Source organism: Heterodontus francisci, chromosome 2, assembly GCF_036365525.1.
Source record: "Heterodontus francisci isolate sHetFra1 chromosome 2, sHetFra1.hap1, whole genome shotgun sequence".
Lineage (NCBI taxonomy): Eukaryota > Metazoa > Chordata > Chondrichthyes > Heterodontiformes > Heterodontidae > Heterodontus > Heterodontus francisci.
Genome location: NC_090372.1, coordinates 156,839,469 through 156,854,134, shown reverse-complemented (window position 1 = coordinate 156,854,134; position 14,666 = coordinate 156,839,469). Strand labels below are relative to the sequence as shown.

The window sequence follows — 14,666 nt, the reverse complement described above, 5'->3', positions numbered from 1 at the left end:
ATGAATGAATTAAAAAAAAAATAACTTCCACTTGAATTTGTGATAAGCTCCGCCACTGAAATTTCTCATTTGTTTCCTTACTAGGTCCAGAGGTATACAATCACAAGTGCTGTGTTGATGTCATGATTTTTAAAAAAAAATAAAACAAGATCCAAAACCTCTTTAGATACGGAGAATGAGTTTTATACTGCAAATGTCAATCTTTCATTCCTAGTTAAATATGGTGCAAAGGCAATAGCACACCAACACAGTACAACAGCACTGGTTCCCCTCAGGTGCTTAATCAAATGCTGACTCGGCTAACACACTATGGCAAATTGCAAGATTGCGAATCTTCCCCTGTGCAATAGTAGGGCCCTACCAAGTTCTCTATCAAATTTTAGAAATTTCATGGTCCCATCATTTTAAGAACTGTGAATTCCACATTTAAATTGTAAATTTCACTGTTGCAGCAAACCATGAAAATGATCTCTAAAACAAAAAAAAAAAGGGAGCTTTCTGGTTTCAAGTGGTATTTATTATAAAAAGCTGACTAAACAGGCCACCTTTACCCACTGAAGTCGGTGGTTAAATATAAGTATGGAGCAATCTGCAGTTGTCTGTCTTCAAACCTTTTTGTACTGTGAACATCTGTACATGTAAGGCTGCTTGACTTTAGCTGAGTTCTTGGATAAGACAAAAAGGGAAATGATGGTTTTGGTGCAACAAGCTAACAGAATTTATTAAACAAATACTTAAAGAAAATACTTAACAATAGGCAATAGTAGACAAATTGCTTTTGATCCTTGCTCCTCGAAGCTACCTGGACACAGGTGATGTTGTCTTCTGCTGTGGCTGCTTTGTGAGTTGTTCTTCTCCTGAATGTTCTGGTGCTTCTGCCTGTGCTTGTGTGAACTGTGGTCCTAAGGACCCTGCTTTTATATCTTTTTTTTTTCAGAGCTGCCTATGTGCCAACTGCACATTCTTTGCAGCTCTGCACCTGTTTCCCCTTCCTGACCTGATACAATTCTGATACCTTTTTTTCCTAACCTGGCTTAATTTGATTTCTTTTGTGTGTCTCTCCAGACTTTCTGATGCTGTTTCAGCATCCTTTTGCAACTGTACAGAACTTTTTAAACAAAACATATTTTTAAAAACTACTAAAAACAATCCTTTCCATAAAAATCTTTTCATAAATTACTTTAAACATATATTTTACAGTCTTTCCAGTCAAAACATGAATTAAATATATTTACTCCTTTTTTTTAAAAATCAGAACATGAATTTAAACATACTTTACACCTTCCCACACGCAGCGCTCTCCACATCCAGAGTTTGTTGGAAATGTCACAGTGCCACGCTAGCCTTGCAAGGTGGGGGTTTCTTCATTCCACAGAGTTCCGAAACTGTAGCACAGGCAAAATGCAATCTACTTCTTTTGCAGTTCTTTTATAAGCAGGAATCTGCAGCCTACAGTTCTTGTCAAAGCCAGGAATCCCATCAAATGATAGCTGATGCTAATCTACAAAACAGTGAAAGTGGCAAACTGCATCAAAAACGTTGGCACAGTCCCAAGAAAGCTGACAACTGAACACAACAAAATGTACAACTTAGAAACTGTCCCGAACAGTCATATGATCAAGGTGACGACTTTAAGATGAGCAAATTAGTTTTAAATTCCTTTTCATTATATTGGATTTAAGGATTTTTATTTGTGCTTTGGGATCACATTCCACAATTGAGGTTGCTTTGCTGTGAAAACTGATATCCAATGGCCTCGTGTGTGATGTACAGAAAGAAGTAGTGTGAGGACAGTGGAATACAAACTTGCCATGACCTGAGCTTCAGCTATACCCAATATTACATTAGTTAGATGCAGGGGCGGTGATGGCATCTCTATTATATAGAGATGTTGAGGAGAGGGACACTGAGAAAGGTCAGTAACACCAAGAGTGTCCTTAGCATCTGAGCTTATTGCCTTCTGGATATCAGTCACAAGGTTGTACTACTTGGGTTGTGCTGATCTGAGCTTGGGCATTGAGAATCATCCAATGAAGAAAATTACAATTTTTGTGGAAGTACTTCAATTCACGAAAGTTTTTCTCACGCAGCCCCAGATCTTTGTTATATTCTATGCACTTATACAAGGAGTTTGGAAAGGTTATTTTAGATCTAGATTTAGGTGAGGGTAGCTCACTTTACATCAGAACAGGCTAAAAAGATAAGTATCAGTCAGTTGAGTCTGATTTATCCTTGCAGTAGAATTTGGCATGATTCCTAGAAAAACATCAAATCAACATACAGCCAGATTACAGTAAACAAAAGTGTAACAAAGAATTTGAAGGGTTGCTTGTTAGCAACAGTCTTACACTTAACCCACACAGGCATTTTGTATTACAAGTGTTGATTAGAAATGATATTTCAAAATAAATGGGAAATAATTGATACCTGTGTAAGTTGGTTATTTATGATTAAACTTACTTCAGCTTCATTCACAGTTATTGATTCCATCTGAAAAATAACTGCCTAATATTTTGGCAATTAAATGTAGCATGGTGTAGAAGTTAAATTAGATCATTCGATCTCTATCTGACTTGTGATCTTTTGCAAGTTTTGACCATTATTAGATTATTACAATTAGTTAGTGTACAGTGCATCATTTCATGCTATCAAGTAAACTCCAGTGCTTCCACAATGGCATGCTGGTAACCTCAAATCCCAGCATTTCACTGCTTCAGCTCCATCAACAGGAACCTTCCAACTTAGGAAATTCCCATTTAGACCTGCGATTTATGAAACAATAGACTTTATAGCACTGATAACATCCTGTTTATAAAAAAAAAAAATTAATCCCTTCCTGTGTTTCCAGTCACACACCATTGTCTTGACTTTGTTGCTGCCATATTTGGCCAAAGTAACCCTTTCATCCATGTGACTGAAGCCCATCATGTGCAATTGTTACAGAAGCTTTTTCCATCATTTTGGCAGAAAATGTGTGGAAAAAATAAATTTTGAATAAGAAAAATCTCCTAAATACAGGAAAGAAGCTTGGAACCTCAGTGTCCGCATTGAACAGTACATAGAATTTACAGCACAGAAATGGGCTATTTGGTACAACTGGTCACTACCAGTGTTTATGCTCCACATGAGTCTCTTTCCACCGTACTTCATCTAACCCAATCAACGTATCTTTCTATTCCTTTCTCCTTCATGTACTTAGCAGTGCAGAGAAAAGCTGACTAAAGATGGGTGACATACTACCATCGGTGCTTGGTAAGGTTTTCTTTTAATTTGCTAACAGTAGACCTTTTTACAGGCTTCACTTCAAGTTACTACTTTAAGCTTTGCTATCATTGATTAGTACCATATTACTGTTAATTGTTGACATTAGTATTTGTTTCACTAATTGGCCACTCTCAGACTTTTTGTCCCTTAATATTAATTCCCAGCGAGATATGTCTGGCACTATGGGCTTTCCAGAATTCAAAGAGCTGTGGACAGTTTTGAATAACTGGCGGCAGAATTTCTGTACTTTTGATCGAGACAGGAGTGGAACTGTAGAGCCCCAAGAACTACAACAAGCTATTAGTGCTATGGGTAAGTCACAGATTTTATGTATTTCAATCATTTAATGATTTCTGAACTAACCTCCCCAGGCACTGCAGAAACACAAAACTGCCCTTATTCTTCCCTCAATTTGTTTGAAATATTTGCCATATGAACCAGGTCTCTCTATTTCAGATGACCTTACAGTATTGGCACAATTAATTAGTAACTAACTGTACAGAAATTAATTACTCCAATTGCATAGACTGCTGAGTAGAGAAGCTTCCCTGACAGGAGGAAAAAAAAAAATCTGAGCAGTGATCCTCACTTTTTTTACTTTATTGATGGGTCTGCAGTACAATGTGCTATGGTCAGCTAATTATAGGAAGGATCTTATTCCCCTTAAGAACATGGAGATTAGTACTTTAACAATGAGGAAAGGTTGGATCTTGTTTTCTTTTACAGGGGAGGCGGTGACGTACTGGTATTGTCACTGAACTAGTAACCCAGAGACCCAGGTATTGCTCTGGGGACATGGGTTTGAATCCCACCGTAGAAGGTGGAATTTGAATTCAATTAATAAATCTGGAATTTAAAGCTAGTCTAATGATGGCCATGAAACCATTGTCGATTGTTGTAAAAACCCATCTGGTTCACTAATGTCCTTTTAGGGAAGGAAATCTGCTGTCCTTACCTGGCCTGGCCTACATGTGACTCCAGATCCACAGCAATGTGGTTGACTGTTACATGCCCTCGAAATGGCCTAGCAAGCCACTCTGTTCAAGGGCAATTAGGGATGGGCAATAAATGCTGGCCTGGCCTGCGACGCCCACATCCCATGAAAGAGTAAAAAAAGAAAATTATTTGGAAAGTAGGGCACTAAAAGATTTAACTGAAGTTTATTTTAAAAAAAAGTACTTAATTTTACACTTTTTTAAATATAATTTAACTGCCATTTGCCACTGCTGTTTAGTGGAGCTCTGTGCAAGCTAAGCATGTTCTGGAGCCCATACAATATTAGTGTTAGCTCCACATTGCTATCAGTATGTACTAGTTTCAAATTGGTATCTTAATTGTAACACTGCTGCTATTTTCTCATTTTGAGTGAGGGGTGGTGGTCAATGAGATACAAGTGCTTGAAATGTAATTTTTTTTTTTACTGTTTTTATATAGATCTTTTAACTGTTGCAGCTGTAGTCTCTTTATCTTAGGCATAGCTAATTTTAATGTACTGCAGGGAAAATGTCAAATTTCATTTAAAGGTTGCAAAACTGTTTAAACAAGATTTGCTTGCTTAAACTTTGAAAGTTTGCAGAGCTACATAAAATTTGGTTCTCAGTGAATTGTTAAAAATTTAAAACTTGGTAATTCTTTTGGAAAATGTTGTTGAATATTTTGACATGACATAAAACTGTTACATATATTACTTCAGCTTTTGAACTGCCATATCCTGTTTCAGTGATTTTTTTTTTTTAATTGTCAGATTTAAATTATACTGTTGACATGGTTTGGAGAATTTATATGATATAATTTTTTTTTGGCTAAACTATCAATTTAGTTTGTAACCTGGATGTTCATGTAAAAAGTGCTGTTTCATATTTTCAGATATGTAAAAAGATATTGTAACATTCTAAAATGTTTCCTATCCATTTAATTGACTAGGGTACAGATTGTCTCCTCAAGGTTTGAACGGAATAGTAAAGCGATATAGCACCCATGGGAAGATCTCATTTGACGATTACGTAGCCTGTTGTGTGAGACTCCGGGCTTTAACAGGTATGCATCTCGTCTGAGAATGCAGTACATTGTACTGCATATTGAATAGCCTGCTTTGCAGATATCAAAACAGGAAATGCTGGAAATACTCAGGCGGTCTGGTAGCATCTGTAGAGAGAGAGAGAGAAACCGTTAACGTGTCAGGCCAATGACCCTTCATCTGACCCTGCTGAGCTGGTCGGGCAGCATCTGTGGAGAGAGACAAAGGGTCATTGACCTGACGTTAACCCTGTTTCTCCCTCCACAGGTGCTACCAAACTACCTGAGTATTTCCAGCATTTTTTTGTTGCAGATTTCCAGCATCAACAGTACTTTGGTCTTGTATTGAAGGTATCAATCCCTTTAACAATAAAGGCTATGGCCACTGGTTAAGTGTTCGAGCTGAATTGCTTTTTAGTTGTGTACAATGGAACACAAGTATCGCCAAGATTTCCAAGTTTGTCCAGTCTTCCATGCTGGTGTGATATTCAGACATTTTTAACCTAGTATATATAACCTCCAGGTAACTTTTAAAATTCATTCTTCGGATATAGGTGTCACTAGCAATGCTGGCAATTATTGTCCATGTGTAGTTGCCCTGAGAATATTTATTTATCTGATTTTCCTTTAAAAGATGGTGAATATCTGCCTCAAATCCTCCCCTTGGCAAAGCATTCTGTGTGATAAGACCCCAACTCCATTAAGATACAGAATAAGTCACCAAAATTGTACTGTGCTGAATACTTTTTAGCAGGATAAATGATGGTTTGTATTTAGTCACATTCACGTTAACAATTTTTGGCAATGACCTTTTTTTTAATGTTTGTTCACGGAATGTGGGCGTTGTTGGCAAGGCCAGCATTTATTGCCCATACCTAATTGCCCTTGAGAAAATGGTGGTGAGCTATCTTGAACTGTGATGTAGATACTCCCACAGTGCTTTAGGGAGGGAGTCCAAGGATTTTGACTGACAATGAAGGAATGGTGATTATAGTTCCAGGTCTGGATGGTGTGATTTGGAGGGGATCTTGTAGATGATGGTCCCATATGCCTTTAGCCCTTGTTCTTCTAGGTGGTGGAGGTTGTGGGTTAGGAAGGTGGTTTTGAAAGAGCCTTGGCAAGTTGCTACAATGCATTTTGTAAATGATGCACACAGCTGCCACTGTGCACATGTGGTGAAGGGAGTGAATGTTTAAGGTGGTGGATGGGGTGACGATCAAGCAGGCTGCTTTGCTGTGGATGGTGTTGAGCTTGTTGAATATTGTTGGAGCTACACTCATCCAAGCAAGTGGAGAATATTCCATCACACTCCTGACTTGTGCCTTTTTATAGATGATGGACAGGCTTTGGGGTATCAGGAGGTGAATTACTCGCCTCTGGTTTGCTCTTGTAGCCACAGTATTTATTTATATGCCTGGTCCAGTTAAGTTTCTGGTCAATGGTATTCCGCCCCCCCCATCAAGATCCTTCAGGTTTTGGTGGTGATGCCATGGAGCATTAAGGAGAGATGCTTCGGTTCTGTCTTGTTGGAGATGCCACTTGCGGTCAGTGTTAAATGCCACCCATCAGCCCAAGCCTCAATGTTATATAGGTGTTGCTGCATGCAGGCATGGACTGCTTCACTATCTGAGGAGTTGTGAATGGCTCTAAACACTGTGCAGAAGGTCATTGAGTGATGTCCTGGGGCTGAGATGATTGACCTCCAGCAACCAAACCATTTTCCTTTTTTGCTAGGTATGACTCCAACCAGTGGAGAGGTTTCCTCCTGATTCCCATTGCCAGGCCTCCTCGATGCCACATTCTGTCAAAAGCTGCCTTGATGGCAAGTGCAGTCACTCTCCCCTCACTGTTGGACCAAGGCTGTAATGAGGTCTGGAGTGGTCCTGGCAGAACCCACAAAATGCACCGTACAGAAATTATTTACACTGCTTGAAATGACTGTACAGTAAATTTGTGTAGAGCAAATGGCACTTCGTTCTGTTTTTGATTCAAGATGCTCAAAGTAAAGCAGAGATTAGATTATGCTCTGACACGCCCTTCATTCCTTTATTCCTCTATTTCTCAATGCTTGAACATTAGCCACAACTTTTTTTAGAAACCGTTTCAAGTGCAAAGTAAGTTTGTAACTTATAACTATTTGTGGATTTTTCTTTCTTGGCCTTAATCAAAAGGTGAAAATTAAAAATGGTTATGCCCACTGACCCCCTCTTTTTTTTTTCTTGCAATAACACTTGAATATCTTTAGGAAACTATCATTTATGGAAGGACTTCTTGTGTTATCAAACCACTTCCTTTTCAGGATAACCCTACATTGCCAGTCTGTACCCACATTGAGGATTTTAATTGATCTGTTCTGCAAGTCATTAATTCTTTTGGATATACTTGCTTTGTGTGCTTTTAATAATGTGTTTCTTTAGATTATTACATTGTGATCTTTAAGCTTGATTTCATGCATTTTTGATTTTTTTGAACTAAAACTTCATCTTCAAAACCATTTGGTAAAGGCAGCTTCATTTGAAAAGGTAGACACAACAAAGTAAAGCTAATAACTTTTGTATGCTTTAAGAGGGCCTACTAATAAGATCAGTTTTCTGTGGAGGTAAATTTGGAACTTGAATCGTCCTGCTCTTGCCTATATCATTGCATGGCTGTACCCTATCAGTAGTTAAGAAGTGGAACCATGCCATTTATGTTGCTTTCTGTTTTTAATAATGCATTTTTAGGTGAGAAAATAAAATCCTCTTGTTCGATGGCAAATTTTTCTGAGTGGGGCACGCATGAGACATGGAATTCAGTTTATATTCTAATTTAAATTTGGAAACTTCTGTTCTCTAAGCACTCATGTATGCAAGCTTCATATATTTTTTTTTAATTACTGTATGTTATTTTAATATTGTTTGCTTGGGTTTTTTCCCATCAGATGCGTTCCGAAGAAGAGATGCTTCCCAACAAGGAGTTGTTAGTTTTGCTTATGATGATGTGAGTACAGATGTGTAATTTAAACTTGTGAATTAATTTTAATAGCTGAATCTCTATACTAATGTAACTGGGAAGTAGAACGGTTAACTTGACTTTTCAACTCCAGTCCTTGAATGTAATTTTTCAGCACATCCGGGATTCTGCAATGCTTCTTCAAGAACATTTAACTTCGATTTACCCTCTTCAAACTTCACTATTAATGACTTGCTCTTAATTAAAATCTAATGCATAATTATTTGTTTCAAGTTTTCCGATTGGTGCAATATGTTTACTGAATTATTGTTTCTACAGTGAAAAATGTTCTGGGTGTGGGGATTAGTGGTAAATTGAGCTCCTTTTCACTTGTCAGTAGCAATCACCACATAAATCTGCATAGCAACTTGCCAAACATGAAAAAGAAATGGACAAGCTCAACTTACTGTCGTGCTTTCCAGAATGTTTTCAATCCTGTGGCAATGCCACCTGTTACCAGGCACCCCCTCCATTTTGTTGCCATGTCAAATGGAGAACCAGGAACAAGTCTCAGCCCTCAGCTGCCACTTGCTTCCCATCCTACATCTGACCCTACCTCCTTTTAGTTGTTGGCTACTACTTCACTACCCACTCCATAAGCTTTTTGCTTAAAAGATGGTTGCTTGAATTTATTTGATTTTCAAATGAGTCAAACAGTTAAACATTTTACAATTTCTTTTTCAGTTTATCATGTGCACCATGACTATTTAAATGAAGCAAGATTGAAAAGAAAACTATACTTTCCTAAAGAACCTAGTCTCTTCCTCTTGAGTGCCCAGTCTAATAGCCAGCTGCAACATTATGCAATGTTATACAGTACATATGTAAAGACAAGTGCATGATATGGAATGTATGAGTTTTGGCTGATTATATAATGCTGCACTATATAACTGCTGTGAAATCAGTAACTTTTTAATAATGATGGACATTGATTTTTGTACTGAATTCTGCCAAATAATGCTTGGTTTGAATTGAACATTTTGCAAGCTTATATGAGCAACAAAAACAATGTAGCTTCCATAATGAAGATATTGAATTAAAATACCTAAGTTGCACAAACCCTGTTGTATGATTGATTGATTGATTTGTAGTTGAAGTAGGGGGTAACATGATTGATTGGAAGAATTCATAAAGCAACAAAAGAAAATGATAAATGCTGCTTAGCGAGGTGACCTTTAGTGACATTTAGCTCAACGATTTTCCTAATCTGTAGGTTTAAGTATGTGTCGGGTATTCTTCGCTTTACATATACTATGCCTCAGTGGTAGTGATCTTGCCTTTGAGTCAGAAGATTGTGGGTTTGAGACTCACTCCAGGACTGCAACACATAATCTAGGCTGACACTTCAATGTATTACCAAAGTATGGCTGCATTGTTAGATGTTTTGTTTCAGATGAGATTCAAATTGAAGCATTGACCTAGAAATTAGAATTGTGCCCAAATCTGGTCGTGGTTCCAGTGTAGTACGTACCAAATAAGGTTGGAGGCAGGACCACAGCAAATGGGTCTCATTTGTTTGTTACCGGTGAGCACAAGCTCCAGTTGCGCAGAGTGGAGTCAGCAGTGGCCATCACCAGCCTGTGAATCTAATATAGAGCCAGCAGGAGAAGATGAGTAAAAGCATCCAAACCTAGCTTTCAGGCGGCAGGCTTCAGTGCTCCCTTTTTAGGATTGCTGGTTTGACTACTAAGCACATTTTAAACTAAATGCCGCATGGATGGAGCATACTGTGGTCAGTCACAATCAACTTTTGCAGAGGTCCCCTCATGTCTAACCAATATGGCGTTTGTCACATTGCTGGCACTGAATAAGCGAATGAATGCTGCCTGTTGTATTGAAACTTTAAGTGCCCATTTTATGCCTGTAAAACATGCAGCACAATCCAGTTTCTAGGATCCTGTCTGCTAGTTCAGATGGTTGTGAAGAATCCCATGGGACAGTATTTGAAGAACAGGGTAGTTCTCTCTGCTCCAGCTTACATGCCATCCCTCAACCAACATCACCAAAAACATTCATCTCACTGGGACCTTTTTTGTCTACAAAACTACAGTGCCTACACTTCAAAAGTAGTGAATTTGTTTGTGAAATGCTTAGGAACATTCTGAGAATATAATGTGATCTAAGTGCAATTTTCCTTCCTGCCTTCAAGACACTGTTTGCTTCAGACTGGCTCCTAATTGATCCAGTGTTTTTGTTAACAACAATGTTGCTTAGGAGAGGAGCAGGGAAGCCTGATTACAGGCCAGAGGGAATTCTCTCATATATCTAAACACGCTGTCCAACTCAACTTTTTCTCCATTGCTGCTACCAATTCTTGCTGCTTCCACCTGGCCTGAGTGCCTATCTTAACTTCCCCTCCCACGCCGCCTGTGACCAGGCCTTCTAGCCTTCTCCTTCATAATGCCCTGAGTGTCTTTTCCTTCCTCTGCTCACATGCCACTCCTCCCACCTATGTTAAGGGCCATTTGCCATTTTTGTCCCTTGCTGCTCCATGCATGATCTGATCACACCCTACTACTGCCACAATTCTGAACACCCATCCTCAGCACATCCCACTACTCATACCTCACCATTGCCATCCAATGCACACTCATATTCCTGCATTCATACCACAGTATGAAACCAAGTTTCAGTCCTCTGAAAACCTACATATTCAGAGACTTCTGTTTTTTGTTTCACTTGCATTTATAGCCAAAACAATCTATGTACTCAATGCTTTGTAAAGTACTCTTGCTGTGAAAGTAGTTTTTGGCTAAGGGAAGAAAATGGCAATGGTGTCTTAATTCAATGGTGCTTACTGCTACATTAATTTGATATTAGTGCTACTTTTTTATATTTTGGCGTGTGCACTGCTGCATTAATTTGATTTGCTGATGTAACCACTCCACCATTAATGCACTTGTTGCTGTGCTAATTTAATTCATCAGGGCGGCACAGTGGCGCAGTGGTTAGCACCGCAGCCTCACAGCTCCAGGGACCCGGGTTCAATTCTGGGTACTGCCTGTGTGGAGTTTGCAAGTTCTCCCTTTGTCTGTGTGGGTTTTCTCCGGTTTCCTCCCACAAGCCAAAAGACTTGCAGGTTGATAGGTAAATTGGCCATTATAAATTGTCACTAGTATAGGTAGGTGGTAGGGAAATATAGGGACAGGTGGGGATGTTTGGTAGGAATATGGGATTAGTGTAGGATTAGTATAAATGGGTGGTTGATGTTCGGCACAGACTCGGTGGGCCGAAGGGCCTGTTTCAGTGCTGTATCTCTAATCATAATCTAATCTTGCCAACTGCTGGTTCCCTCACACTCAGTTTATGGACTTAGCAGTGGCCAGTGCTCTATTAATTTATCAACTGTTGGCTTTGCTGAGTAGCAAGGTCATCAGTGTTTCATTGTCAGATGATTGTGCTTTATTTGGTTTCTAGGGGTCAAGATTTCCAGTTATAAGTAATATAACACTATCTTTCAAATCAAAATCCCCCAAGTCTGGCTTATTTATTATGTGGAAATGTACCATATCAGGTCAGCCTGTCTTTGATGCACTGAATCAATGATAGCAAACTGCTTCAGGATTCCCCCAGAACTTTTGGAAAACTGCTGGCAAAAGATGCTAGAATCCTGGAAAGACCAGAAATGCAGACAAATCTATTCAGGCTAAAAAGGAAATTGTAGCATATGCCATAAATTATCTGGTCAGCTGATCATTTGACAGCTAGCAGTCTATACTATAACAGTCTGGTTAGCAAGCCTATTGATAAATTTTCCTGTTTTAACAGCGGGAAGGACCGGGGGTGAGTTTAAACTATGCAAGAGTAGAAATAGAATTGATATTCAGCTATTTTTCCAGATAGTGAGCCTCTGACGTGCAGCCAGCTGGTGTGATGGTTGGTGACACTGCCTTTGTTTAAGAGATCTGATCTGGTTCTTTGCTGGGGAAGAGATGACATTACAAAGATGATAAATGTTTGAATCCAGTCCCATGCATCAAGTGGCTTTCTATCAACTGAGAAGGGTTAGAGAGGAATTTTATATAGTTTTCTTTACCTCCTTGTCGATTACATGGCTGCAGGAGCAGTGGGAAGTATTAGTCATGATGCTCCAGCCAGCATGAGGTGTGGGCAAGACTGAAGGACCAGCTGGTCTTTTCCTGCTTGCCATTTTCATACTTTTCTGAGCAAGACAGAAATTTAGCTGCATAACTACATACATTGCTTGAAGATTCAAGTATAGGGGCCAACCAGGACTAGACTTTCCAAGGACCCAAATGACAAAACTAGGTGGAAATGTGTGTTGTGAAGATGCAAAGTGGCTTCAAGGGGATTTGCACAGACATTGGGCAAGAACATGGCAAATGGAATATAATGTGGAAAGATGAGAGTTCATCCACTTTGGTAGGAGGAATAGATGTGCAGAGTATTTAATCTAAATGATTAGAAAGTGTAGATGTACAAAGGGACCTGGGTGTCTTCGTCAAGCAATTAGGAAGGCAAATGGTCCTTGGCCTTTATCACAAGAGGATTTAAGTACAGAAGTAGCAAACTTTTGCTTCAATTGTATAGAACCTTGGTTAGACTGCACCTGGAGTAGTGTGTGCAGTTTTGGTCCCTTTATCTTAGGAAGGATATTATTGCCAGACTTGTTCTTGGCTTGGGGAACTTAGGCCTGTATTCTTGAGTTTGAGAATGAGAGGTGATCTCATTGAAACCTACAACATACTTAAAGGGATAGACGCAGATAAGATGTTTCCCTTGGTTGTGGAGTCCAGAACCAGGGGACACTATTTCAAAATAAGGAGGAAACCACTTAGGACCAAGCTGAGGAGAAACTTCTTTATGCAGAGGGTTGTGAACTTTTGGAATTCTCTATCTGAGGGCTATGGAAGTGCAAAATTGAGCATTTAACGCAGAGAGCGATCGATTTCTAAATACCAATGACCAAGAGATATGGGGAAAAAGGCATTGAAGTAGATGATCAGCCATGATCATATTGAATGGCAGAGCAGGCTCGAAGGACTGAATGAACTACTCCTGCTCCTATGTTCATATGTAATGTCAAAAAACACTTGGCAATGTAAGGGGCTATTTCTGTGCTGTGACTGTTTCTAAAGTATGCACAGAGTTATTACCCTGAATTGATTTTATTTAAACTATTCTGGCTACAAATTGATATGATGCTACAGAACTGAATTCTGAAAGTGTTGGGAAATGTTTACTTTAACACTCTCTGGCATGTTTAAGTTTGCAACTCTATGTTGGTAACCTTAGCTGAAAATCTATGCCTAACATGCACTTGTCAAGCTGTATTTCTTTCATCCACATTTTATTTTTGCTCTAAAATGCACACACATCTGTAATAGTCAATTTTTATGACCATGTAAATTGTATTTCAGGCCTCAACTATTTAACCTGTTAAACTTTGGCTGTACATAGCATAGTGTGGGACCGAGCTTTATACTAGTCAGCAGAACCCAGTTTTCCCCAACTGGATTTGAACTAAAACTAAGTTTGAAACGTGCATACGCCTTCACCAATTCCATGTGTTTTTTTAAAAAAAAATTGATTGTAAATTACCAGATGATGGAGCAACCTAAAGCCTGGTCAACTTTCAGGTACCACCTCTTAACCTAGACTTAACACATGGCCACTGTTTGATTCAGCACAGAATCAAGCTTCTATGACATAATAGTTATAAAGAATATAAAACAAACAAAATTCTGCAGTAAGCATCTATGTTCCAGAACTGATTCTGCAGCCACTTTTGCAGAAGCAGAAATAAATAGCCAAAGAAAATCTGAGAAATGAATGCCTGGAAAAAAAAATTAAGCCATACATGGTCAACTGCCATCATCCTTCTATGAAGTCCTAAGGTAATTGTGAAGAAATATGGACACAAGAAGAATGCTCTTGAATCACTCCTATTCACAAACCAGGAAATTTCTTCATAAACAAGTTAAGGTGGGTTTCTTACCAATTTTACTGAAGGAAACAAATAGTGCATTTGGGTTATCAACACTGGTGCTACACAGAGAACCCTGTGTGTCTGAACAAGAATTTAATTCTCCAAAGGTTCCAGATGACAACATTAACACCAACCATTTTCCTGAAGAAATAGTGTCTGTAAATTCATCACTGATAAGTTCAGCTCACACGCTCCCTGGTATAAGAACTTACGGACATTTAGAATGGTTCCATTATGAATTACCAGTACCACTCTATCCCTCTTTCTGGGATGTTCTCACAAGCAAAGAAGTTCCTAGGTCCCCTGAACAAAGTTCTCCAGGAAGTGAAATGAACAAAGAAAATAGTAACAACTGTACATCAGTTCCTTCAATTTTAACAATTTCCACACCATACAAGTGTACCAACATTGTTCAAACAAAAACACAGAAGACAACTCCATCACC

At 38.9% G+C, this 14,666-nt stretch overlaps 1 protein-coding gene across 1 annotated transcript in view; it reads left to right on the top strand.

Annotated features, from left to right (window-relative positions):
- Positions 1 to 9,330, top strand: part of LOC137347775 (sorcin-like) — a 43,918-nt gene extending 34,588 nt beyond the window's left edge. Inside the window, exons 5-8 of the mRNA XM_068012739.1 lie at positions 3,429 to 3,576; positions 5,188 to 5,301; positions 8,201 to 8,259; positions 8,956 to 9,330. Of these exons, the coding sequence (XP_067868840.1) occupies positions 3,429 to 3,576; positions 5,188 to 5,301; positions 8,201 to 8,259; positions 8,956 to 8,982 (348 nt within the window). The 3' untranslated portion in view covers positions 8,983 to 9,330. The remainder of the gene's footprint in view (positions 1 to 3,428; positions 3,577 to 5,187; positions 5,302 to 8,200; positions 8,260 to 8,955) is intronic.
- Positions 9,331 to 14,666: the final 5,336 nt, after the last annotated feature.